Here is a 26,896-nt window from a genome sequence, read left to right on the forward strand (position 1 = left end):
TTGAAATATACTGCTTACGAGTATTCTTACTAAAAACTCAACTTGAACCTGATTAAGCCTACAGATAAAACAAGTCATACAGAGGACAAAGGAATTGCTAAGGACTCATTAAGCAAAATCCAGATTGTGGGAAAACTATTAGACAAACAAACTGTTTTCTTCAACACACCAACTGATCGAATGTGTTGCTCTTATTTGGATTCAAAATCGAACAAAATGTGAAAAAAAAATCGTAACAGATTTGGAGAAATTGAAATGCTGACCAAAAACTATTAATTTTTTAAGTGTGATAATATCACTGTTCTTTTTTTTTCAATTCCTTACTTTTTAAAGATTTATACTGAGATATTTACTGAGATATTCTGTAGTACCATGTCTACGGTTTACTTCAAAATCATCTAGTGTTTGTGGGGAGAGTAGGCAGAGGTAGAAATAAGGCTGACTATAAGTCAATAATTGTTGAAGTTGAATAAGTGTAAGTGTTTATTCACTTTACATTTATATATGTTTGAAATTTTCCATAAGTTAAAATAATATTAAAAACTAGCAAGTAAGTGTTCTACCTCAGTGCTATTCTTTTATACTCTTACATATATTTTTAACATTACATTAAACATTAATTTTTATTTACCCTTTTACTTAGTCTTTGATTTTCTTTTTCAATTTTCAGGATTTTGGAAGTGCTGCCCTCTGTAGAATCCATAGTACTCCGAAGCTCCTCTACAGTTTTTGTCAAACTCTGATTTTCCATCTCCAACTTCAATAACCTACTTGATGTCAATTCATTCACCTCATGGCCCAAGGATTTTTGTGGTGCTATAACAGAGAAAAATACATCATTGGTAAACCTATGTTTACTCTTCATTATTTAAAATATTTAGTGTAAATACATCACCTGATCCTTAACCTTATAAAAAAATTATGAAGTTATACAAGGTAGGCACTATGAAAAAAATAATGGAGAGATAAAATATAGGTAAATCTTAAATTTGTAATGTATCTATAAGCATTCTATTGAAAAAAATGTACAAAATTTAGACAGAAGCGACTAGAATTTCAGTTCAGTTATGAGAAGTTAACTACTTGACAATGCCCAAGCCACTTTAATCTCAATGAATCTTAGGTTACTTGAACAAAAGGAAGGGAAGTAAACAGAAGTACAGGAGGGTGTTTCTAGGTCTGTCTACTTTTGTGTATGTTTGAAATTCTCCATCATAAAAAGCAAAGACACACATACACACACACACAACATACATCCCCACAAGCGTGCATTCTTTGAAACATTAGGTAGAGTAAAATATTCCCTAGACTTTAAGTAAAGAAAGCCTCAATTCTTATTCCATGCTTTTGTTCTAGTCAGTACATTGCTACTCTTTTATTAAAAGCTGGTATACTAGATAGTCATTGACTTTTTAAATTCCATTAGCTGTCCAAGTCTTTTATAGTAAAACTCTATTTCATGATTTGAGGTCAAGCATTTCAGTCAAATAAGATTAGGCTACAAGACATGATATACCTTAGGAAAATTTTCAATACTATGTGCTATAAAGAAGCTTCAGGTCAAATTACAAAGAATTAAAAAGAATGCTTACAACACATTTTTAACATGGGAAATGTCTAGTTATAATCTTAACTGAAAAAAGGAAACATAATTGTATATACATATTTATCTGACGATACCTAAAATATCTGTGTATGTGTAGAAAAATTTTAGAAGCAAATTTTGTGAAATGTAAAAATGAGTCAAAAATTATTAGTCACTTTTATTTCTTCTTTATATTTTTCTACATTTTTTAAATTTTCTAGAAAGAAAATCCCTTGTATAGTTAAAAAAAAAAAAAAACCCTCAAAATACACCACACCGAAATGAATATTCTGGTCTATGATCCCAGCTGAGATCTACTGCAAAACAACTGTGACATGATGATGATGATGATGATGATGGTAAGAATAGTAAAAACCACTCAAATGTTTACCATTTACCAGGCACTATTCTAAGGAGCTTCATAAGTATTAACAAATCCAATCCACACAACCAACCTACAAGGTAGTACTTAATATCCTTGTCTCCACTTAACAGATGAGAAAACTCTTAATACTGTAATTTTAACTACTTTAATAGTAGAAAACATTCAAGTTTGAATTGTTTCCTTTGTAACACAACTCATGTGGAATACAATTAAAAAGGTCCCACAAATATTTTAACACAGCTCAGCAAGTTCAGTGACTGAATATCTTTATTTGTTATGTAGTCAATTTACATGGGGTCCCAGAATTTGGAGTTAGGTTCTCAAGTGTAAAATTAGGAAAAGACTAACAGTAATAAATACGATGAGTCATCTGAAGAAGTAATTATTCCATAAACACCAGACTATAAGCTCTTTCAGACCTTATGTTTACTTGACCACCATATCCTCAGGGCCTGGTATAATATTTTACACATGGTAGGTGCTTATATCTTCTGAAGGAAGAAAAATAGGTAGAATAATCTTAGTACCGGGTAACTGAGGAATTAGAGAACCATTCTAATTCAAATAAATGTGACCTGGGTATAATTTCAATAAAGTATATCAGTACTAGCAAACTCAAAGCTTCAACCCAAAAAAACACATTGTATGTATGTGCCCAGCTGTAATACAGTGGACAAGCTAATGTAGAGACTAGGGAAAAAGAGCCAAAAGTAAAAAACTGATCTGGGGTCTTTCATTACCTCCAGGGTACAACTGAGCTGGAGTTGTTGGTAAGTATAATCCTAATGGAGATTACATATATTGATAAAAGTAGTCGTGAAGATCCTTAACTCACTTTTTTCGGGCTACATATTCACTGAAGAATATTCCTAATACATTGACTTTCTATTTAGGTTTGCCTATACAGAAAGAACATAACAAGCTGACCTGATCATACAACTTTCTTGTTCTGTTTAGTAGACGACTATATTTTTCAAAATAAACTAATAAACTGGTATCCCAGTTTCTTGTGATAGTAACATAAAATAGTGCCTAAACAGCTGATTAAATCTGTTACTACATTCATAAAGTTGATTTGTAAGACATGCAAAGGACCAGACCCAGGAATGTGGAAATTAACATATTACTCTGTGAAATCCTATCTAGGGAGATGTTTGGCCTTCTGAGACATCTCCAGCCAGGGAAAATAAAGAACAGCAATAAAATATCCAGAAATGTAAGCATAAATACAACTTCATTTATTCATTCATCCATTTAAATAAAACTATTAATAATACCTTCAGAAAGTTCACTAGTTCTGGATATTTGTTCCAGCTCCCAGCCAAGATGTAATGATTCGTCCATACTTTGTTTCTGTGCCATTTCCAAAGTCATATTTTCTTCCATTAATTCTTCAATCTTTTTTCTATCCATATCACGTTCCTTTTTTATTGCCAGGGAGTAGGGAGAGAAAAGAAAGCCAAGAAACAGTACAATCTCAAGTAATATTTTATTACTTGTAACTTTCATTTAGCAGAAACTGAGTAATAAGATGATAAATTGTGAGTTCCTTAAAATTTTCACAGTTTAAAGTTAATAATCAGTTATAATTATTACTACTGGTCACTAAACTGATTCGGTGTCAGACATCCTTTTAAAATGATCTTTGGGGACACTGAAAACTGCTCCTCATAGTTATTATATTGTTTTAGTGATGTAACAAATGATCTGACCTAATGCTAAATTTTAGCAAATAGCTGTATTTCTGTATTTTAAAAGAAATGTTTACACAATAGTTTATTAGGTTTTCTGAAAAGTTGAAGTCAAAATTAATAAATACCGCTCCGTAACAAAAGCAGAAATTTTTACTTCTCCTGAATTTATATAAAATGGGAGGAATCTAATTTATTTAGCTATCTCTTCTCTGTTAAAGCCTTAAGGATACTAGCCATTCTTGTCACTAAAGGGAAATCAGATAACACCTTGCATTTTTTCTTAGAGGCTATATATATGATCTACCTTACAATACTTACCATTTCCATATCATGCAGTTTAGCCTTCAGCTGTAAATTCTCTTTTTCTAATTCATGTAATTTATCAGAACGAGCTCGAGTTCCTTCTAATTGGTCTTCCAACATGGTTTTTGTTTCTAGTAAAACTTGATTATCTTCTTTTAATTCCTATAAACATTTCAAGTAGGCTTTAATTATCATGAATATGTTAAGTTTTTTAATCCTCTGAAGCATAAAAATTCTTTATTGTGAAATAAAACAATAAGCTGTCTTTATCAACAGTTCTATGCAAGAGTAAAAGTACTGAGTAATAGAAATACAGTTGGTTTCATTTTATTCCCCCAAATTTAAGTTATTATGCATACAAAATGCTCAGTACTTACTGCCATAATTTCACATGAAGTTGTCAGGGTACACTTAAATTCCTTAGTCACAAAGATCGAAGGAACTAAGTAGTCTTCCAGACATTTAAGACACCAATCTCCATAGAATCAGGGCTTAATTTATTTACTGAAATAGATTCAAAGGTTTCTTTCTACTTGAAAGTGAAGGGTTTGGGGTTTTTGAGTAAAATACCAAGACTTGAACTAAGACTCACATAAATCATAAACCAATGCTTTAGCAGCAAATATTTTATATCAGTATTTTAAAATCCTTAACATATGTTTTGAAAATATGTTCACAAATCTACATTTCTAAGTTATATGGCTGCAGTTTATAAAGTCAAGAGAAAGCATATTAGAACAGTGGCATCCATGAGAATCCATTAATAGTGTCATGCATATGCTTATTTAAATAATTAACAAAAAATTAATATACATTTGTACTCTATTGGGCCTGTTTTCTGGAAACATTCAGGCTAAGTTCTAACTTTCTCTTGTAATATATTCACTTCTTGATTTTGCATACTCCTTCCTTCTTATCCCCATATTGAAACTGACCAAAATCTTTTCTGTCTACAGACAATGAAGAAATTAACTGAGAATGAAAAAAAAAATGGAAGAAGCAAAGATTTTCTAATTTTTGCTGTCAAACTCAACTTCATATAACACTGAACTGCAACCATTAAGTATGAAAAATTGCTTTTTTTCTAATTTGTTCATATGTATACAAAGAAAGAAAGATTTTGCCTTCATTGATCCTAATTTAGTATTCGGACTTGAGCAGCAATCAGAAATATGTTTTGCAGTTATTTCTAAGAACAAGTTTGACATTATTAGAGATATAGTTTATTTGGACAATAGGGGAAGGACTTCAAAAGTCTTCCCTATCTGCAATGCTAAATAAAGGAATGAAAGAAGAATTCCAAAGAATTCAACAAAATTAATTATGTCCAAAAATTCCTATTAACAGGTCTAAACAATATGCTGATCTAGCATAAAATAAACACTTGATGGTATTTACAGTTTGCTCAACATTTCAAGAGTTCTTTATATTTATTAAGTGAATTTTTAATACACTTTGAAAACTCGTAACACTATTAAAGAAAAAACTATGAATAGTATAAATTATGCAACATACCTCAACTCTTGCCTTATAAAATTCAATATCATGTAGCCTCTCTTTATATCTGCTGACTTCACTTTCAAGCTTATCAACTCTGATTGCCTTTTCCCGAAGTGCATCTAATTCATCTCGGTACATTCTTGCAGAACGAGCATCCGAAAGCAAATTCATGTTCTAAATATAAATACACATTGGAATTTTAAATATTATTTTCTAAATTCAAATGGATAATCCTTGGGTTGTACAATATGACGAATTTACTAAAAAAAATCAATGACTTGTGTACTTTAAAAGTGTGAATTTCATGGTATATAAATCACACCTTAAGTTGTTTTTTAAAAATGGGGATATAAAGCTTTTTTAAACCAAGAATAAGAAGTATTTTCAAAATACATGTTTCTATACAAATATACAAACTTATACACAAAATTTTATATAATGTTCTCTATTAGGAATATAAAAATATTCAGGATATTTAAAATAAGTAATCCCTCCTTAACATAACCATTTGCAATTATTTTAAGGTGAAAACTTAACTGTAATACAGGATAATAATACAGGTACAAGATAGTAAAAACACTGAAGAGGCAAACTATTACAAAAGTTGATCATTAGTTACTTTAGAGAAATAATGTTTCTATCCAGATATGTTACCAAAATCTAGCTGAGGTTTTTAAATACTTCCAAGTGAATGATTAGTTGCATATGATTAGTGCATATCTTAATGCCATTTGAGATAAATACTAAAATTCAGTCTTTAAAAAGCCCACTTGTAATCCTTTAAAACAGCAGTTATCAAAGTACGATCCAGGGACATCTGTGGGTCCCTGAAACCCTTCCAGGGAATTGATGAGGTCAAAACTATTTTCATAATAATAGTAGGACACTACTTGCTTTTTTCACTCCCATTCTCTCCTGAGGGAGTAGTGGAGTTTTCCAGAGGCTACATACATGGCATGTGATATCTTAATAGACTGAATGCAGAAGCAGATATGAAAATCTGGTAGTCTTCAATTAAGCTAGGCATTAAATAAAGAGATTTGCAAAAAAGTAAAAGACTACCCTTCTAATTTTTTTTGCTTCGGAAAATAATGGTTATTTAGTTTCTATATAACTTTTATGTTAACATGTAATGGGTTAAGTATTTTAAATGAATTAGTATTTTTAAAATTCTTAGTCTTTATTTCAAATATAGTAAATTCCAGTAAAGAGAATCCACATTCAACAATTCTCATTAATTTTTAAGAGCAGAAAAGGGTCTTGAGACCAAAAAGACTGAGAATCACTATTTTAGATAAAACACACATACAAAAAACTCTGCTACCAAGAAGCGGGATAGCAGTCACAGCATATCTAGAACTAAAAATTATGATTCCCAGTCTCATGTATCTAGAAAGGTCCCAGTTTATGATCCCACAAGTGAAGTGTTACCTGAATTTAAAATGGCAGGTTAGAGGAAGTAAGGAGAAAGAATAATTGTCCAGCCTTGCCCCAGTCCTTACCATTTATGGGTTAAGAAGACCTCTTGTAATACCTCCAATTGAAAATGAAATATTAGAGAGTAAAATTAAAAGAAGTGAATTCTTAAACAATCTTGGTTCAAGATGAAAAAACACTAAGCTGTAGTAAAATAAAAATGTTTTAAAAAGTAAAATTTGTTTATCATATTTAATGAGTGAAAAATTAATATAAATTAACATAAATATATAAATTAGCATAAAGCACCATCAGAGAGTAAAGACCCAGAAAGATACACATAAACAGCACAGTTCAGCAACAGAGGTATTCCAGCTTCCAAACCCACAAAAACCAATACATAAAAAAGAGAAACTTGGAACTGCCCCAGTCCTAAGAGGCTCCTTGGGATCTTAGCAAAGTCTGAGTAGCACTCACAGAGAAAAAGGAAAACTCTATAAAGATCCTAATTGTCCAGTTTTGGCTCTGGCATTTTTGAAGACAGGAATACTGAAAAAGTCATTGGATCTCATTAAGACTCAGTAAACTTATAAAGCAGGAAAGTAAATGTTATAAAGAGAAAAAATCAATTTCAAATTACTTAGTGATCCTTTATAATGAAAGTTCCAGGTACAAACCTCTTGTTGCAGCCTTTTTAATTCTATTTCCATTTGCTCAAGTTCTTGTTTACAGTCCAACAACTGTTCAGTCTTTTCCTCCCTTAAAAGCAAAAAATATTTATTAAATAATAAACTGAGTGCTTTCAAAAACTATGATCATCATCTGCATTAATACAAATGTATTATCATGACTAAATACCTAGTTTAACACAGTGTTAGCCATAACCCCAACTGAGGGAAATAGACAAAGAAACTGGTATTAGGAATTTATATGACTGAATGTCAACAGACTCTAAAGTTCTCTAAAGGCTAATAACCTTCAATGACTAACATCCTCCTAGTCATAAGGCAGTTTCTCTTCATCTTTCCTGCCATCCCCCAATTCCCACTCTCTTCTCTCTCTCTCCCTTTCTACCTTTCTGCATAGTCAAAGACTATTGCTGGAAGGGTTTTTATGCAAGGCAATAATACTGTCTGGGTCTGAGACTTATAATGGTCTCCAAACTATTTTCAACATTTACAAGGACCTAAAGGAAATGATAAATTGCCACACAGATATCTAAAATCTTTATCTCTCTATTGGTTTTGTCCCTGTAGTCTAGACATCTTTGTATTTCTCCTATACACACTTTTTTCTTTTTATACTATTTTACTACTAACTCCCACTTTCTATCTCCTTTTCAGAGCCAAACTCCTCAAAGCAAGTCTCCACTCACTATCTACTTTTCCATCTTCCATTCTTTAATAATAAAAGATAAATGTTCATTGTTTAAAGCAATCTGTTTGTAACATCTCATACCCGCTTACATCATCACTAGATGTGAACCTAAAGGATGTTCAACATCACTAATCATCAAGGAAATGCAAATTAAAACCACAATGAGATATTACCTCACACCTATCAGAATGACTATCATCAAAAAGAACACAAGTAACAAATGTTGGCAAGGATGTGAATTAAAGAGATGTATGCTGTTGGAGGGAATGTAAATTGGTGCAGCCACCGTGGCAAACAGTATGGAGGTTCCTCAAAAAACTAAAAATAGAACTACTATATGACCTAACAATTCCATTTCCGGGTATACATCTGAAAAATACAAAAATACTAATTCAAAAAGATACACACACCCCAAAGTTCACAACACCATAATTTACAATGGCCAAGATATGGAAGCAACCTAAGCGTCCATCAACAGATAATAGATAAAGATATGGTGTGTATATATATACACACACACACATACATATATATGTATATATACACACACACACACACACACATACATATATAGTATAAACAAGCACAGGGAACTATATTCAATATCCTACAGTAACCTATAATGATAAAGAATATGAAAACGAATATATGTATGTATATGTATGACTGAAGCATTATGCTGTACACCAAAAATTGACACCACATTGTAAACTGACTATACTTCAATTAAAAAAAATACAACAAACTAGTGAATGTAACAAAAAAGAAAAAAGCAGACTCACAAACTAGTGGTTACCAGCAGGAAGAGGGAATGGGGGAGGGGCAATATAGAAGGAAGAGAGTAAGAGGTACACACTATTAAGTATAAAATAAGCCAGAAGGATATATTATAAAACATGGGGAATAAAGCCAATATTTCATAATAACTATAAATGGAATATAACCTTTAAAAATTGTGAATCACTATACTGTACACCTATAACTTATAATACTGTATAGCAACTATACTTCAATAAAAAATTTTAAAAGAAAAAAGAAAAGCTATTACTTTTTGTGATTTTAAGATATTTGTACAATTATTTCTTTATAGACTGTAACTGACTGTAGTTCCAAAAAAAATTTTTTAAACTTTAACAAAAAAGTTAGTTTCTGGAATTTGGATGCTAAACATCCAATAATAAAATAAATTCTAAAAATAGCAAAAAAAACCCCTATTTTTATTGTGGTAATATACACAACATAAAATTGCAATTTTAACCACTTTAAGTGTACAGTTCAGTGACATTAATTGCATTTAAAGTGTTGTTAAACTATCACTACTACCTACTCCCAAAATTTTTTCATCACCTCAAACAGAAATTCTGCACTCATTAAGCAAGAACTCTCCAATCTACTTTCAATTTCTGAATTTGCCTATTAAAGATATTTCATTTAAGTAGAATCATACAATATTTGTCCTTCATATCTGGCTTATGTCACTTGGCAAATTGTTTCCATGGCTCATCCACGTTGAAGCAGGTATGAGAATTTCATCTTTTTATGGCTGAATAATATTCCATTGTTTGCCTACAGCACATTTTGTTTAGTTGTCCATCTGTTCATGAACATTTGAGTTGTTTCCATCTTTTGGCTACTAGGAATAATGCTGCAATGAACACTGGCATACCAGTATCTGTTTGAGTTCTTGTGTTCAATTTTGGTGGGATATACCTATGAGTGGAACTGTTAGGTCATATAAATTCTATGTTCAACTTTATGAGAAATATTCTAATACTTCTAATTTTATTTTTTTTCTGGATGTCTACATATTTAACATTTTTTATATAAGGAGAGCAATCATTTCTGTGCAAAGCTCCTCCCCAACTAGGGAAGACTCATCTATATTTCTTTTGGGTTCTTTCATCATTATTTTGTTTTTTACATTTAGCTCTTTAGTCCATCTGAAATTCACTTTGAAGTATGCAAAGCATGAATTTAAACACTGGAATTTCTAAAAGAGTTATCCAGGAGTTCAAGACCTACTAATAAAATAATTCCTTTTTGCACCCATTTGACCATTCTATCTACAGCAATGAGGCTTCCATTCATACGTCTCCACTGACACTGTTTTTCAGAGTCAATTGCCTTCATACTGCTGGGTTATTTTCAGATCTTTGAGGAATTTAACACAGTTCATGCCATTCTTCTTCTTAACATTCTCTCTTCTTCGGCTTATATGACTCCACACACTTAGGTTTTTCTACTTCTCTATATAGTACTTCTCTGACTCTTCTGCTGACTTCATGTTTTGTCTCTGTCTTTCAGCTAACAATGATCAAGTTCTCATTACCTGTGCCAGGCACTTTTGCTAAGCACTTCACACTTTGCCAAACATCCTCACGAGAGCTATCTCAAGAAGTAGTAGCCAGTGACAGCAGCTTACATTTATTGAGCGTTTATGTACTACACACTATTTACTTACATATTTACCTCATATAACAACCCTACAGTTGACACAATTATTATTCTTACTTAGGCTAGAAGCTAAGCAGCCTTAGAGAGCTTAAGTAACTTGGCCACAGTCAGTTAGGAAGTGTTGAGCCAGGATTCACAGGCAGAATGCCTCTAAAGTTCATGCACTGGATCATATGCCGTATCTCTCTAGAGTACATATTACTAGAAGTCTCATTTTTTGTATGAAGAAACTGAGTAACATGGGTAATAAATGGTGAAGTCTTCCCTTAACCACTAAAACACATTCTTTAATGTTTGTGTTCAAATTACATCTTTCTCATTCTTCATGTTCTTCCTAGGCAGTCTCAGCCACTCCAAAGGTTTCCACTACTATTTACATCTGCATATTATTCTGAGTGAGTATGCTAATGATCCTAAATCTCTATTCTGCATTGTGGACCAGACAGCCAATCATCTAACTGATTATCTCCATAGAGATAATGGCACCTCAAACTAAAATATGTCAAAAACTAAACTTGTCTTTTACCTTAATATTATTCCTCTCTCATGTTCCCTGTCTCAATGAATGGCATCACCATCCAAATGGACACTGCTAGGTGGAGGGTATAGCTCAGTGCTAGAATTTGTGCCTAGGATGCACAAGGTCCTGGGTTCAATCACCAGTACATCCAATAAAATAAATAAACCTAATAACCTCCCTGCCAGAAAAAAAGAATAAAATAAATAAATATACAAAGTAATTTAAAAAAAAGAATGCTTATAATTCAGTTTTTGGGAGGAGGGTATAGCTCAAGTGGTAGAGCGCATCCTTAGCATGAACAAGGTTCTGGGTTCAATCCCTGGTACCTCCTCTAAAAAATAAATAAGTGAACATAATTACCCCCCCCCTCCAAAAGAAACCAAACAAAGAGAAAATTTTAAAAAAACGGACACTGCTTATAGGAAACTAGGAATTATATCCAAGACCCTGCCTTCTCCCTTAACTCCTCTCCAACCTCATTGTTAAAACCTTAGATCAGGCCCACATCACTTCTTGACTGGACTGTCCTTTAATCTACCTTCATACTATCACCAGAATTTATTCTTCCAATTTGAATATTCACTGTGAGTCAGCTACAAGGCTAGTATCTCTTTATTAAAACATAAATCTGATTGTGCTATACTCTCTTATGCAAAAAATCTTAATTGGTCCCCACTGTTTACTGTCCAAACCTGAGTACTGCATACATTACATTCTACTTATCAACTCCATCATTTTCAACTTCATTTCGTGCCATGTCCCTCTTTATATCTTATTGTTGCAGTTTCTTCTGCTTATAATACCCATTTGAGCCTTTCAACCTAGTTAATGCCTAACATCAGGTAAAATGTTACTATCGCTATGAAATCTTCCTAACACCACTCCCTTTTCTCTCCCAAGTTAAAAATGACCTAAACTCATTTGAGGCTATATAGACTTCTAATATACCTCTAGTTTCATGTTCTTTCACTCATTTATTTAAAAGTTTATCTCACAACTCAATTTAAAAATGGGCAAAGGATCTGAATAAACATTTCTCCAAAGAAGATATACAAATGGCCAATAGCAGTGCAAAGATGCTCAACATTAATAGTCATTAGGGAAATGCAAGTCAAAATCACAATGAAATAACACTTCACACCTGCTATGTTGGCTATAATCAAAAAGGTATATAATAACAGATATTGGTGAGGATACAGAGAAACTGGAGCCCTCATACATTGCTGGTGGGAATGTAAAATGGTGCAGTCAAATAATTTGACAGTTCTTCAAAAGGATAAACATAAAACTACCACATGACCCAGCATTTCCACTCCTCTGTATATACTCAAGAGAAATGAAAACATACGTCCTCACAAAAATGTACACATAAATGTTTGTAAGAGCATTATTCATAATAGCCAAGAAGTAGACACAATCCAAATGTCCATCAACTCATAAATGGACAACCAAATTGTGGTATATCCATAAAAGAACATTATTGAACCATAAAAATAAAGTAATGACATATGCTACAATGTGGATGAACCTTGACAACAATATACTAAGTGAAAGAAGCCAGTCACAAAAGGCTACGTAATGTATGATTCCTTTATATGAAATGTTCAAAATAGTCAAATCCATGGAAACAGAAAGTGTATTAGTGGTTTCAGGAAGCAAAGGGCAAAGGAGGATAAGACTGACTGTTAATGGACATGGAGTTTCCTTCTGAGGTGGTGAAAATGTCTTCGAATTAGAGAGCATGGGATAGTTGCAAAACTCTAGGAATATACTAAGAATCACTGAATTATATACTTTAAAAGAATGAATTTTCCAATATATGAATTATATCTCAATAAAGCTGTTTTTCTAAAAGAATAATTTGTATGAGAGGAAAAATTCTTTGAAAACATGGCATCCATGGAGAAAGAATTATTAAAGGAAGTCTTCAATAGCGTTAATTACTGCATAAAAGTAAAATTTATAAGGAATTACATCTTCCACCCAAATTGTAAATTATACTTTTACCCTGTAAGTTAATAAATCAAAAGCAATTAGCTGAACACTGGAATTTGACACAACATTGTAAAATGATTATAAATCAATAAAAAATGTTAAAAAAAAGACAGAAAAAAAAATCAAAAGCAATTATATTATAATGCACTACCCACAAGTAAGTATGCTATTAGGTAATTTGCATGTTCTTATGAAAATTATTTATTTCCATTAGGTATAAGACAACCTGAACTATTTTTATCCACCGTGAGTCCATACTTAATCACTTTAGTAAATATTTGTCCCAACAAAAACACTTAAAACAAATGTTAATAGAAAAAATGCATGAAGGAACATATTTTCAAAGGACAGCAAAGATATTACAGAGCATCTGATGAAATGCTAGTTACTGGGAATACTTGCTATATCTGGCATAATTACTTTATTCATTAAAAATATTCATTTACATTTTCCAATCAGCACATGAGACCAAATTTTACCAATCTCTCTAAATTGTTTAGAATTTTAATAACACTCTATGGCCACGTAATTTTACTTAAAAATCAAATTCTAATATAGTGCAAAATGTTAAATGAATTCACAGCCATCACTACAGTTCTAATTACATGCTTTATCTAAAGACTGGGGAAGATTATGCTAAATTACATGGAACGAACTAGTGTTCACTGTTTAGGCTATCCATTAACTGCCAGTCAAACTAATAACAGCAATCTCTCCCCTAATTTTCGTGGTGCAGCTGTTTATAGAATATCCTGGGCGTGTTCCCACCAATAGATACATAATAATGCAGACATCCACAATGAAAGCTGTTTTTTTGTTTTCAGATTTTCCTATAGACTGTACATTTTTTTCTACCTTGCACATTCAACCCCTTCCTTAAAGTAACTGCTTTAAATAATCAGTAAATAAACTTAATTGCTGTATTGTGGCTTTAAGTTTAAAATCTACATTCTGAAACCCAAATTCCCAGGAAAACAAACCAAAAAAAAAAAAAAAAAAAAGGAAAAGAAAAAAGCCTAAAACACAACTTCTTTGTTCTTTTAAAAGTGCAAAATAAAAAAATCTCCAGCAGAGACTGGTCATTTCTTTATGTGTGATTTACCAGGAAATGCCTATGTGAGACTTATACTGACTTTCTAATAATGATCTTTCAAACTTAAATAAATATAATTTCATCAGCACTAACCAATCTGAATATTTACCATTTCTAAGCACATGACTCAGGCATTTCAATTACTCAATGCAGAAGATACACAAAATTATTTTTTTGTAATAATCTATGTCAACAATTCAGGTTTTTCTAACATTAATTTTAAAAGAGCTTAATGTATTGATCTGTATCAGCAGTTGCCAGTATTTTAGATTTCAAGGAATGTGAAAATTAAAAAATTAATGAGATTTTTATTTGCCAAGGAATAAAAGGCCATTTTAACACTAGAAAAATAGGAAGCACATAAATACAGAATAAAGGGCACCCTTTAAATTGATAAGACTTAGCATTAGGAAAACCTTATGCTAGTCTCCTTATTTTTCTCATTTTGACAAATACTAGTGAAAACTTCGATACAGCTGAGCAATTGGGAACCACTGATCTACAGTGTACAAACCTAAGAACATTGTTTAGGTCACCTCTGCAACCACATAAATTCAGTAAGCCTTGAAAATCAGCAACTTACAATTCCTGTCTCAGCCTTCTTATCTTCGCCTTAGCATCTGCCAGTTCCACTGACAGATGCTGTCGACTTTCTGTTCGCTTCATGCCTGGAGAACCACAAGGTGACTGCGCAGATGAAGAGGCATGGGGTAGGAAATGAAGACCATCCCGTTCTTCAGAGAGTTCTATAATAGTCTAAGGAAATAAAGAAACACAGAATCACTTTTAGTATTTTACATATCAGAGAACTAAACACATCAACACTAGTCACTAAGTCTCAGTATTGTACTACAATATCAAAAATAATTCACTGATTAAAATATCTGTCATATTTAGCTGTTATTTCTTAAAGTTCCAGTACATGGATAATCTATTCAGTAGACAATATGAGAAAAAGACTTAATACCTTTCCTTCTTCTTAGTTTTTTAACAAAAGAAGCAAATTGTGGTAAAATAAGTAGAAGAGATAGCAACTGATGGAAAAGTACCAAAGACTTGTTGACCGAGTAGAGAAACTAACTCAAGAGTGATATGTCTATAATTGTGCTATTCAACATAGTAGCCAGTAGCATAAGTGGCTAATTAAAAATTTTTAAAGTTAAAAATACAGTTCCTTAGTCACATAAGCCACATTTCAACAGCACAACAGTCACACGTAGCCACTGGTTACTGTACTCGATGGTGGAGAAATACAGTCTTGCCATTGACGCAGAACTGGACAATTCTCTAGAATTGTAAATAGAAACCTCAGAGGGACCTAAAAGAACATCAGAGGTTTAGTTCAGTCTCTTAATTCTATAGGTAAGGTAACTGAGGCACAGAGACTGATTTGTCTATGATCTCACAACTAGCTTGTAGCAACACCAAGGTTACAGACCAGTCTCTTGACTCCACATCCTATGCTCTTTCTTACAAATCTAGTTCTAATCTGCTTCCCATCAACGCTTCCTTTATTCGTTACTCTAGAGACACTCCTTGGGATACAAATCTTCTACTTATCCTAAATCTGAACTTTAAGGGCTATTTAATCTACATGTAACTCACTTAATAATATTCCTCTATTCCCCTAATATTCCTTTTATTGGAAAATTCTCTTATTCTGAACCAGTCTCTCAGCCTTTCTTTCAAACTTTCCAGGCAATCAGAAATTCTCCTTGGTAGCAATTTTGTCTGTGCTTCTACTCCAGAAAGAATGGGTGGGGTTACTTACCACCTTGAGACCATGAAATCATCATGCTCACTTTGTTTCTCATCACTAAGTCTTATAACCACCTCAATGAATCATTAATTTTCCTCTTCTTTTTTTTTTTTAAACCATCCATCAGAATTCATTTCTTAGAATACATTTCAGTACCTGAATCAAGGTCTGTTCAACTACTGCTTTCACAGATTCCAGTATGCCTCCTGATAAACCACAGAACATGACTTCCCAGTTCCTTTTCTCTCTCTAACCCCACATCCACTCCCTACTCAATACAGACAGGTTTCTCCAGTGAAGGAACCATTCCTCTCTTGTGGCATGCCTCCTTTACTGCAGCATTATGTTCATGTCACCATTCCTATTCCTGAACCTTTAATCACTCAACTCCCCTTTTTTTCTTGGCTATTCTAGAATTCCTACTCAGTCTGGAACTACAATTAGGCCATTAAATGTCATCCTTACTTTCTAATTTAACACTACCATGCCATTCTTTGACTATGGCTCACTCTTAAGGAAAAAAAAAAAAAAAAAAGAAAAGGGAACTAATGTTTATAGAACTCCTGGCTAGAAGATTTTCCAAGACCTCATCCAATACTTAACTGGCAATAGAGGCATTACATCTATTTTAGACATAAGGAAACTTCAGTTGCATATAGATTAAATAGCTTAACCAAAGTCACACATTTAATGGTAGGTATAATAAGAATTCAAAATCAAGTTTGACTCAAACATTATGTCATTTTCCTTACCTACCATCAGTTTTTTAAATTCCTGCTCCAAGGTGATAAAGAACTCTAAAAAACAAAACAAAACAAAACACAGCCCTACTACGGATCTTGCCATCCATTTTCAGTTATGCTCTTTGCAATGCCCATCAGTCCTTTTATTGAAAATCTTGATGATTTCCTGGCAAAATTTTCCCACAATGGCTGTTGTAAATATATTCCCTTCTCTCTAGATAAGCCCTCAAATTCAAATTGCTATCACTTCCAACAAATGACTTCTCCTACAACTTGTCAAAGAAACAAAACCACCTGCAATAAACCCTTCCATTTTTATGCATTTCTTGTTTCCAACACACATTCCTTACTTCTACAACATTTTCAGTTTCTCTCTTCCTATTGGCTTTTTCTCCTTGTTCTTCAGAGACATACAAGTTTCTTGTATGTAGGGGGGGAAAAAATCACATTTTCCTCTTACTACCCTTCTATTTCTCTTCCAGTGCTACTTTTTGAAGGGTACTTTGCTCACTGATATTACTTCGTCTTATCCACCTTCCCAGTATGTCCAGCCTAACTTCCCTGTCTCTGTGAATAGTGTTACTAATCTCCATAGTAGTCCAAGTCCAAACTTCATGGAGTCAACTTTTACTTGTTTATTTTCTTACTGTCTCAATTATCTTTAAACTTGCTTTCCAACATCTCCTGACTTTAACAATAGTACCTGCAGACAGAATTTACTAAATATTTGTTTCATGCACAAACTAGAACTTAATTATATGCTACCTTATGTTTTTCACTTACAATGTGTTTTCTTAAAAAAAACAAACACAATCTTTTCATGCCTCTTTTGTATCCCTGAACTTATCCACCATAGTAGTGAACACAAAAAGAGCTACTCAAAATATTTAACTGAATGATTCACAAAAAGGAAAACTGAAGAGAAGTACTAAAGATACATCTTATATTTGGATTTATCTGATGTAGAAATTAAAATATCAAGAGCTTCAAGATGCCCAAAATAGAGCACAAAAGAACTAAAGGCTGCAAAATATTCTTTAAAGAAAGGAAGGAAAGAAACCTGGAATTAAGAATTAAAGAGTATCCAGTGGTACACTAAAGATTATGTAGACATTTTGACTTTAATAGTGGTAGTTACTTCAGCTCAAGAACTCCAAACATTTTCAAAAAAATCTGACAGGAAATGGTATTAAGCATAACTTTAATTTCTTAAGCCTTCTCTGATCCTTCCAATCCTAGACATTCCACTAACAATTGTAAGTAATATCTTCCTTCTTTAAATTCCTATAGTATTTAGATATATGTCTCTCTTTTGGTACTTGTCACTTTAAAAATTTTATTATGGTTAGTTTATTAAAATGAAGTTATTTTAACCCTATTAGATTATAACAATCTTTGGTTCTTTTCCGAAAGTCTGTCAGTTTTTTGCTCTCAAGCACTCTAGCAAAAGATCTTGCTAAAAGCATGCATTTATTAACATACATTGAAGAATAAACACATAAAGATATGATAATACTGGATAAAGAAGATGTGGTATATTTATACAATGGAATACTATTCAGCCATAAAAACGACAACATAACGCCATTTGCAGCAACATGGATGTCCCTGGAGAATGTCATTCTAAGAGAAGTAAGCCAGAAAGAGAAAGAAAAATGCCACATGAGATCGCTCATATGTGGAATATAAATAAATAAATAAATTAATTAAAAAAAAAAAAAAACAGAAACAGACTCATAGACACAGCATACAAACTTGTGATTGCCGAGTGGGAGGGGAGTGGGAAGGGATAGACTGGGAGTTCAAAATCTGTAGATACTGACAGGCATATGTAGAATAGATAAACAAGATTGTACTGTATAGAACAGGGAAATATATACAAGATCTTGTGATAGCTCACAGGGGAAAAAATGTGACAATGAAAATATGTATGTTCATGTATAACTGAAAAATTGTGCTCTACACTGGAATTTGACACAACATTGTAAAATGACAATAACTCAATAAAAAAATGTTTAAAAAAAAGATATAATGCTAAAAAAAACTTCTGGTGACTTAATGATTCCACTTACATAAGCCATCTTTAAGGAAAATAATCAGAGATGTACTCAGCACAATCATAGATTTAGGCAAAGGTATTATAATGATTAGGAACATAAGTGTTGGAGTTAGACTGGGCAAGTTACTAACTTTTCTGAGCTTGAGAATCTTCATCTATACAATAGGCTTATCGCGCAGACTTACTAAGACAGTATATGTTGAACTTACAACACAAAGCTTGGCATAAAGAGTGACACTAAATATTTGGTTTTTAGTAAAATGAGAGGACTGAAGAGATTCTTGAGCTCCACAGCATTACAAATAAATGAAGAGTAATTAAAAACAGGGTTACCAAATTATACTTTTCAGATCGACATGAAACAATTATGACAAAAGATCAATCAAAACAGAAGAAAGGGCTCTCTGTTCTAACAAGGGGGAGCATCCCCTGTGGGCAGTGTGTGGCTGCCCATTTCTGACTGAAAAGCAATGTCCTGCCCTTGCCATGCCAGCAAATGGAGGGTTTAAGTGCTTCAGTTGCCTCCTTTAACTCCAGTGAGAGTATGATTGCTCGCCTGGATACACACTGAAATGGGAGAGACAAGAAGGCCCGGAGCAGCCAACCAGCCTGTGTTAATTGGAACTTTCTAGAATCAAGTGCCCGAGTAAGAATACATTTCTAAACCCCATAAGCTGACAGTCCTCAGTGTCCTGGGAGATGCCTGAATGAAGAGACACAGGAAACAACATTCTAACTGATGTTATTCTAAAAGGCCTCCCCCTAAGACTTGAATTTCCCTGAAGGAGACCACAAGATATAGTACACAGTCTGTGACAGAGCTGAGAACAAGGGAATTTGTACATTTCAAGTTAAAGAAAGAGTCAGATGCTGTGACAAAACTCACTGCCCGAGAGAACAGGTCCATGAGCAGTCCCAGCAGCAACAGTTACAGAGCCACCTCCTGCATCGGTGGCCACAAGCTACAGGGTATCCCTCCCTGAATCTGTCGATCCAGTCTGGCTTGGTCTGGCCAGGAGCCCACCTGTGCATCCATGAATGTCAATGAGGGCATCAGAACAGCAGTTCTACGACTTCCAGATCAGTTTTATGAGAAAAGGAAACTCCTCATTGGGTCCACATCCACAGCCAGAAACTTCCTCTACTGGTTGCAGCTGGGAATGCTATAGCAAGCACAGCACGGCCTGGATCTTCAACACATCATCATGGGGGACTGGGAGGCATGTTCTGGACCCTCACTGGCAGGACAGGAACAAAAATTATGCCTCCAGCACTAGCTCTGCAGTCCAGGCTATTGCTGCAAATCCCGTATTATTCCTTCAGCATGGTGCTAGTGGATAAACACAACACGGACAAGGAGCACTATGTCTCCTGTGACACCTGTGGCCTTCTTCAACTTGACTGAAACTCTCCCCTTGAGAAAAGCAGATAAGGTCCTGCAAGTTGAAATGGGCCCAACCTGTAACACCTGATGTGATGGTTCCTCTCTCCACTTTTCTTTCTACACAGTGCTATGCCATAAAAATACCTTTAATATACAGATTTTTACTTATAACTTTTAAAGTCTATTTTATTATAAGCTTTCTCTGCACTTAAAAATTAGCACCATGCTTTTTGTACTTTGGAGCATTCCAAAAAATATGAATGTGGTATTTACTCCTAATTCTCTTTACACCATCATGGCAGGTTAATTCTGTAGAGAAATTAGAAACCACAACCATAAACATTGCTATTTACTGTGATGTATAACTTTCTTCTGTTTTACTTTTTACATAAAAATTGTAATTAATAAAATATTTTGGAGGATAAAAGCAGAAAAAATACAAAAGGAAAATCTTAAGAACTTGTTTCAATCCAACTGAATGATACAGAATTATTATATTTACATTTTTCACAATCATTAAAAATTATCTTTTCTAATTAGTCCACTGGTGACCCAAACTGAAAGTTTTTCCCCCAGAGAAGTGGTTTAAACCAGCTAGAAACTTGTTTTCCAAATACCTGGGACAGGAGAGTGTGACCACTTTTTTCCCCTTGTTAGAAAAACAAATTCAAGTAAAATGCTTAATCAGGTAGGATAATAGATTTTAAAAGGTTTTTCAAACAACCACTCTATACAGTATTTCATATTCCTTTTTAGTTTTGACACAGATCATGTAGCGACAAGTATTTTGTTCATATTTCTCCAAAATAATGTCCTCCTTCACTCCATATTAATCACTTCAGGTAAGTGAGATAAAAAATTTATGCATAACCATCAGTCAAATGAAACCAAAGCATAGATTTTTAGAAGCAATTCCTCAGAAGCTGGAGGACACTTTATCAAAATACCTTTAATATCTTGAAATGTAAACAGAGAAATGTTATAGGAAATAGATATAACAATAAAAAGACACTAATGTAAAAAGATACAGCATACAGTTCAAAACTCAGATTGAAAGTGAAGTGACTGAAATATTGGGATATGTTGGATATATACTAGAAATTCACTGAGCTCTTCCTTTGTTCTTAGATTTTTTAAAAATTTAGTTATTGCTCTAAAACACTTTATTTCCTATATTTTCTTCTCTTTTAATGCCTGAATAAAAACTGAAAATTCCCATCAGAAATGAATAGTTTCTAGTGACACGAAAGTTTTTTGTTCCAAAAAAAAAAAAAACTTTAGAAATTTCTTCTAAGTAGTCTTTTAATAGTCCCAAGAGTAATCAAATTCTCTATAAATAGCTCAAATCTGACTCTCTCATGTAAACGATTAACAAATCAAAGCTTACATTCTCCTGAATGATGGAGTACTTGGTCTGCTATTAAGAAAATATTACTCACCACCAAATGCACTAATGTCTAGACTCCTCTAAAAATTACAAGCTGCTTTCAGAGAGTACAGGCAAAAAAATCTGGTGCAATTTCACTCTTTTTAAAAAGCAAAGTACTCTCTTAAAGGAGCTTATAATAATTCTCTTTTTTAAAATCACACCTCATTACACTGACTAGAAAAATTTGAGACCTTCGTGGGACATTTTATTCAGAACACCTGTTATTCTCCTTTTATTAACACTTATTTCTCCAATCTCAAAATGCGCAATAAAACTACAAAATTAGCCTTAAGCAAATCCTTATACTCCAAGGCAGTGATTTTTTCACTTACATCAAAGATATTTTTAGTTTTGTACTTCTGTTCTGTTGCCAGAACTATGGAGATGAGTTTAAAAATACAGAAGAACAAAATCAGAATAATTTAAAAGGAATGAGAAAAGAAACCTAATTGCAACCTGTTTACTAGCAATGTGGGGCTCTTAGGCATTCTTTCTGTTTCCTGTGTTGCCTTTATTACCTGTCCCTAATAAACAGAGTATCAATTCTGGAAAATCTCTGAAGCTTCTTTCTTAGAAAGCAAATATACTGAAAGAATTTACAAACCTCTGAATGTTCGTCTCTCTCATCTATAAGTCTTTTTAGATGCAATACCATGTTTTTCAAGAGTGGTTCTACTTCCTCCTGAGACATATCAGTCACTTCCATCCATTGTAGATCAAACACATTTTCCTGATTATGAGTTACCTTTAGAAAAGTAACCAAAATAAATAATTTTTAAAAATGGGTAATATTTAAAAATCAATTTCATTTTAGTACATTAACTTAAATATTATATATTTAATATTTAAAATTATATATCCCACATAATAAAAATATGAAAAGTAAATATGTCTAAAAGGACATGTGAAATTAATGAACAATGAAAAGGCTTCCAATAAAAACAATCTTAACTAAACATAATCTTTAAATGAATTTATACTTATTTTACAATTAAAAAAAAGATATGTAATTCTAGGCATTTCTAAGGGAAGGTAATATTAATATGCCTGACAACTACTTTAACAAAATCAATTGATCTTTTCCTTAGATAAGACTAAATTTATTGTACTTGAATTCAAAAGTAAAAGTTTTTTTAATCCTGTAGGGTATATGTTACTGCTTTTATGCTGGAAAAGTTAAGTCTTTATAGATTCTGAAGATGATACTGTCATAGAACCTTAGGAGAAAAGGATTCCCAATATAAAGATATTTAAAGAATGGAAATTATATAAGTAAAGTACTTATTTCTTGCTTTCCACTTCTCACTGTATGTTCCATCATTTTGCTTTAATGTTCACAATAAAGAGCAAAAATAACACTTTTAAGAAATGGTGGCAAATTCAGCAACTTGCAACACTTAGCATTTATTCAAAATAAAATAGAAATAGCAATACAAGCATAAATAAACAAACATAATACATAAAGGGCAACTACCAATATAACTATATCTTGTAGAGTACTAACATGCTTACTGCTGACAATATTACTGACAAGAAAGCTGGGCTCTATGAATGGTAACTAAGAAAAGATGATATATGGAACACAAAGTCATTTAAGTAGAGAATATTTTAAACACTACCAATTTTCACTATTTTAAAATTCTCTCCTTTCCCTTTCCTTAATTCTCTTTCTAATCAACATGTACAAGTTAACAAACTGCAGTTCTAAAAAGTCTAATAAGTAAAACAAGATTAAAAGCCCAAGACTAGACAGATGCAGAAGTAGCAGCTTTTAAAAACAATTTTAACAAGTAAATTTTAACTTCAATTATTTGACATTGCACAATATATCCTACATTTAGGTTTTTATATGGATGTTACAAGCCACTGATGTGTTTAAAATTCAAGTAACATCTTCAATAAAAACTATGCTATGCTCATTCATTCAAAAAAAATCACTAGAATGTTATGATACTAAGGTTATCATTTTACCTCACCTCAGTTTTGAATTACAGACAGTGATCCACTTTCTGCTGCTTCCATTTACTATACTATTTATTCATGCTGTGCTGTCTAACAAAGAAATATACTTCATTCCTCAAACAGCACTTTCTGCCTATATCCCTATGGATAAAGGCAATAGTATATCTCTAGTCAGCACTGTGCCATGTGTAAGATGATTCATTTAAGAAAAGTCTTTAAAGAGAAGAAGACAACTTGTCTAAAACAATTCTTCTATATCTGATTTTGATTTGTTCTTGCTTAATCTATGACTTTAAGTATTTTGGGAGATATACAAATAAAAATACCACAAGCATTATTAAAAGTACATAAAAATTGTATACAGGTTATTACCTCTTGAATATGTGCAGCAACTGCTGCTTTTGTATCAAAATCTAAACCTTGAATTCTTTCAATAAATTCTTCTTTTTTCTGACACTAAAAGAAATGAATAAAACAATCATTCATATTTTATAGAGTATAGTTCTTAATATGTTATAAATAACTAAAAACTCATCAGGCTAAAAAGCTTGGCTACATTTTGAATAGCTTAATGAAGGTTTTGTTTTGTTTTGCATTTAAATGATCTCTCCAATATACTTACCTAATAAAAAGATAACAATTTAGAAATATTTATTTAAAAAGCAAGGTACTGAAATCCATACTATTTCTACACCGAAAAGTTCTGAAGTGGAAAACCATTACACAACCCATCTGAGGTCAGTACAATATTATTATACTAACTTTACAAACAGAGAAGAATCAAGAACTTGTTTCAGGGAGTATAAATTACTTGCCAAAAAACACAGTGAGTCAGTAGCAGAATTCGGAATACTGCCAAAATGCTCAGTCAGTCTTTGGCTATCATCAAACAACACAGCCTTTCTTCTTGGAAAAAAAATTTTAAGCAATTTTTACTTCAGGCTTACAATTCATTCTCACATCTTCATCCTATCAATCTTAGTAAAAGAAACCTATTTTTTTGGCTTCGTTCAACATGTATAAGATACTACAATAAATATTTGATTTGTTTCTAACAAAGTTACCAGGGGCAAAATTTAAGAATGTATATACAAGTATATATGTATCAAGTAGAATAAAAGCAGCAATTCTTTTATTGTGTACCTTCTTAAAAACTTTATATAAATTTAAAATATTACAATGCAAACCTAATCTTTTTCTTTCCATTCAGTACTGAGAAACAGTTTAACATGCATCTTACTGACTCCCTTCTACCATCTCTTATGCTGAAATCCAACTGCTAGTATAACTGTATTCTTACAGCTACCAAATGAGAAGTGCATACAAAACAGACAGCACTGCCTTGTCTAGCTTAGTTACATCTCTTGGGCCAATTACTGAACTACTAATGAAGACAATATACTCAAAAAAGAAAAACTGGCTCTGTGATCATTAAGAAACTTAGCCAGGTTCTGATTTATACTCTACACGTTTACTAATATCGTAACATTCTATTTCTATTGCCATACAATTTAACTCAACTAAATACAATTCTGTCAGTGCAGAAAGTTCCTCGTTCTGTAAAAACAAAATTATTAGGATGACATATAAATATTTAAAATTACCAAAATGTAGTTTCTAGATGTGACTGGGAAGTCAGAATTTTTTGGGGGGGGGTGGGGATCTGATAAAAACTACTGAGTTTAAAAACAAGAACTTTTCTGTCTAGAAATAATACTTGACAGGCCTAGTGAGAACAATTAAGAATGACTTCTGGGTAGTACATTTGTAGCAATATATAAAATAATCAACTTTTTAGGTATGGTAACCTCAATTTTTAAGTTACATGCTTCCAAAAGTGTTAACCCATTCATAGTTTAAGACAATGAGCATATACAAAATGGCAGGATTATAATAACTATGACAAACTGAAGGGTTCCCTCAATTCAACTGCCAGACCTTTGCTTGCCACCAGTTTAAAGAAATACATTTCCCTTTTCTAAGTCCTATGGCCACTGTTTCTTTATTCATACTATCTTTAAAAGCTCACCCTTTAACAGTCTCAACACAAATCAATGACAATTCTTTCTTTACCCTTAAAATACCCACAATTTCTACTAAATCTCATCTCAAACTCCAGAAGTTTTAAGAATTTAGAATTCTGAAAATATTTTGCAAATAGGTTAGACCTTCATAAAGAATACAGAATGAAGCTGACAGGTTCTTGAAGGCTGGAAAAGAGAAAGACTACCAACATGGAAAAGAGACAGAAGTTCAAACTTTGAAGCTGAATAATCAGACCAAATGTTTTATATCAGCACTGTCCAATACAGTAATCACTAGCTATATGTGGCTACTGAGTATTGAAATGTAGCTAGTGCAACTGAGAAATTGAAATTTTACTTTTATTTAATTGGAATTAACTTAAATTTAAGTAGCAACATGTGGCCAGTGGCAATTCTGATAACCCAGCTCTAGAACATAAAAAAGTCTAGTGTTAAAAATAGAATTATAAACAATTTCACTTCCAACTATGAAGACTGTTGTGAAGACTAAATAATCGTCAGCAAAATTTTTCCATTTAAAACTAAACTCTCTTTTATCTTTACACAAAGTTCTTAAAGTGTTATGGGCACTAAAGTTACTTCTAATTCTATTACAGTAATTGATTCCTAAACCAGCAGATTACTATGATTTCATAGTATCTGCCTCCTTTTAATTATCAATCCCCCTTTTCTTCTATAATACACTACATGCATGCATAAATCATAAAGATGTTTTGGAAGAGGTTTTTAAGGCAACCTCTAGGGAAACATGAAAAGCTTGAGGTCTTTAAAAGTCTCAGAATAAAAAAATAGATGTTTTAAATGATATTACCATCTGATAATACAACTGAAGTTTGAAATAAAATAACAGAGTAAGTGTTTTTCTTCAAAATCTCCTTAGGAGGATATACAGTTATTTAAAAATTTCTAAGATAGACTTTGAACACCATTGCCCCATCCTTAAGTCTCTTAGAAACCACAGCCTGAAAAAAACATTTACAGAAGTTATTAAAATGAAAAAATGAAGAAATATTTTAACTTACCTGAACTGCACAACCCAGTAAAAGTAAAAGTAACTTTTTAACTTCTTCTGTGCCTTGTTCTGTAATAAAAGCAAATACCAAGTACATTTTACTTTAGTCCAACTCTCTTATATGGGCAGAATTACTTTTAAAGGTAATATTCACAACAACGCGACCAAGCGATTAAGTTTG

General features: G+C 32.5%; 1 protein-coding gene and 1 pseudogene across 10 annotated transcripts in view; one reads left to right on the forward strand and one right to left on the reverse strand.

The window, feature by feature from the left end:
- CCDC88A (coiled-coil domain containing 88A) overlaps window positions 1–26,896 on the reverse strand; it is a 105,067-nt gene that overhangs the window by 48,189 nt on the left and 29,982 nt on the right. For all 10 annotated transcript variants that reach the window (XM_074341156.1, XM_010951872.3, XM_045514360.2 and 7 more), the window contains 9 exons: window positions 26,726–26,784; window positions 24,031–24,114; window positions 22,301–22,441; window positions 14,906–15,078; window positions 7,561–7,642; window positions 5,483–5,641; window positions 3,983–4,129; window positions 3,248–3,392; window positions 632–816 (listed from right to left, as the gene is read on the reverse strand). In XM_074341156.1, the coding sequence (XP_074197257.1) occupies window positions 632–816; window positions 3,248–3,392; window positions 3,983–4,129; window positions 5,483–5,641; window positions 7,561–7,642; window positions 14,906–15,078; window positions 22,301–22,441; window positions 24,031–24,114; window positions 26,726–26,784 (1,175 nt within the window). The remainder of the gene's footprint in view (window positions 1–631; window positions 817–3,247; window positions 3,393–3,982; window positions 4,130–5,482; window positions 5,642–7,560; window positions 7,643–14,905; window positions 15,079–22,300; window positions 22,442–24,030; window positions 24,115–26,725; window positions 26,785–26,896) is intronic.
- Window positions 18,331–21,006, forward strand: LOC105066556 (sushi repeat-containing protein SRPX pseudogene; annotated as a pseudogene).

Source organism: Camelus bactrianus, chromosome 15, assembly GCF_048773025.1.
Source record: "Camelus bactrianus isolate YW-2024 breed Bactrian camel chromosome 15, ASM4877302v1, whole genome shotgun sequence".
Lineage (NCBI taxonomy): Eukaryota > Metazoa > Chordata > Mammalia > Artiodactyla > Camelidae > Camelus > Camelus bactrianus.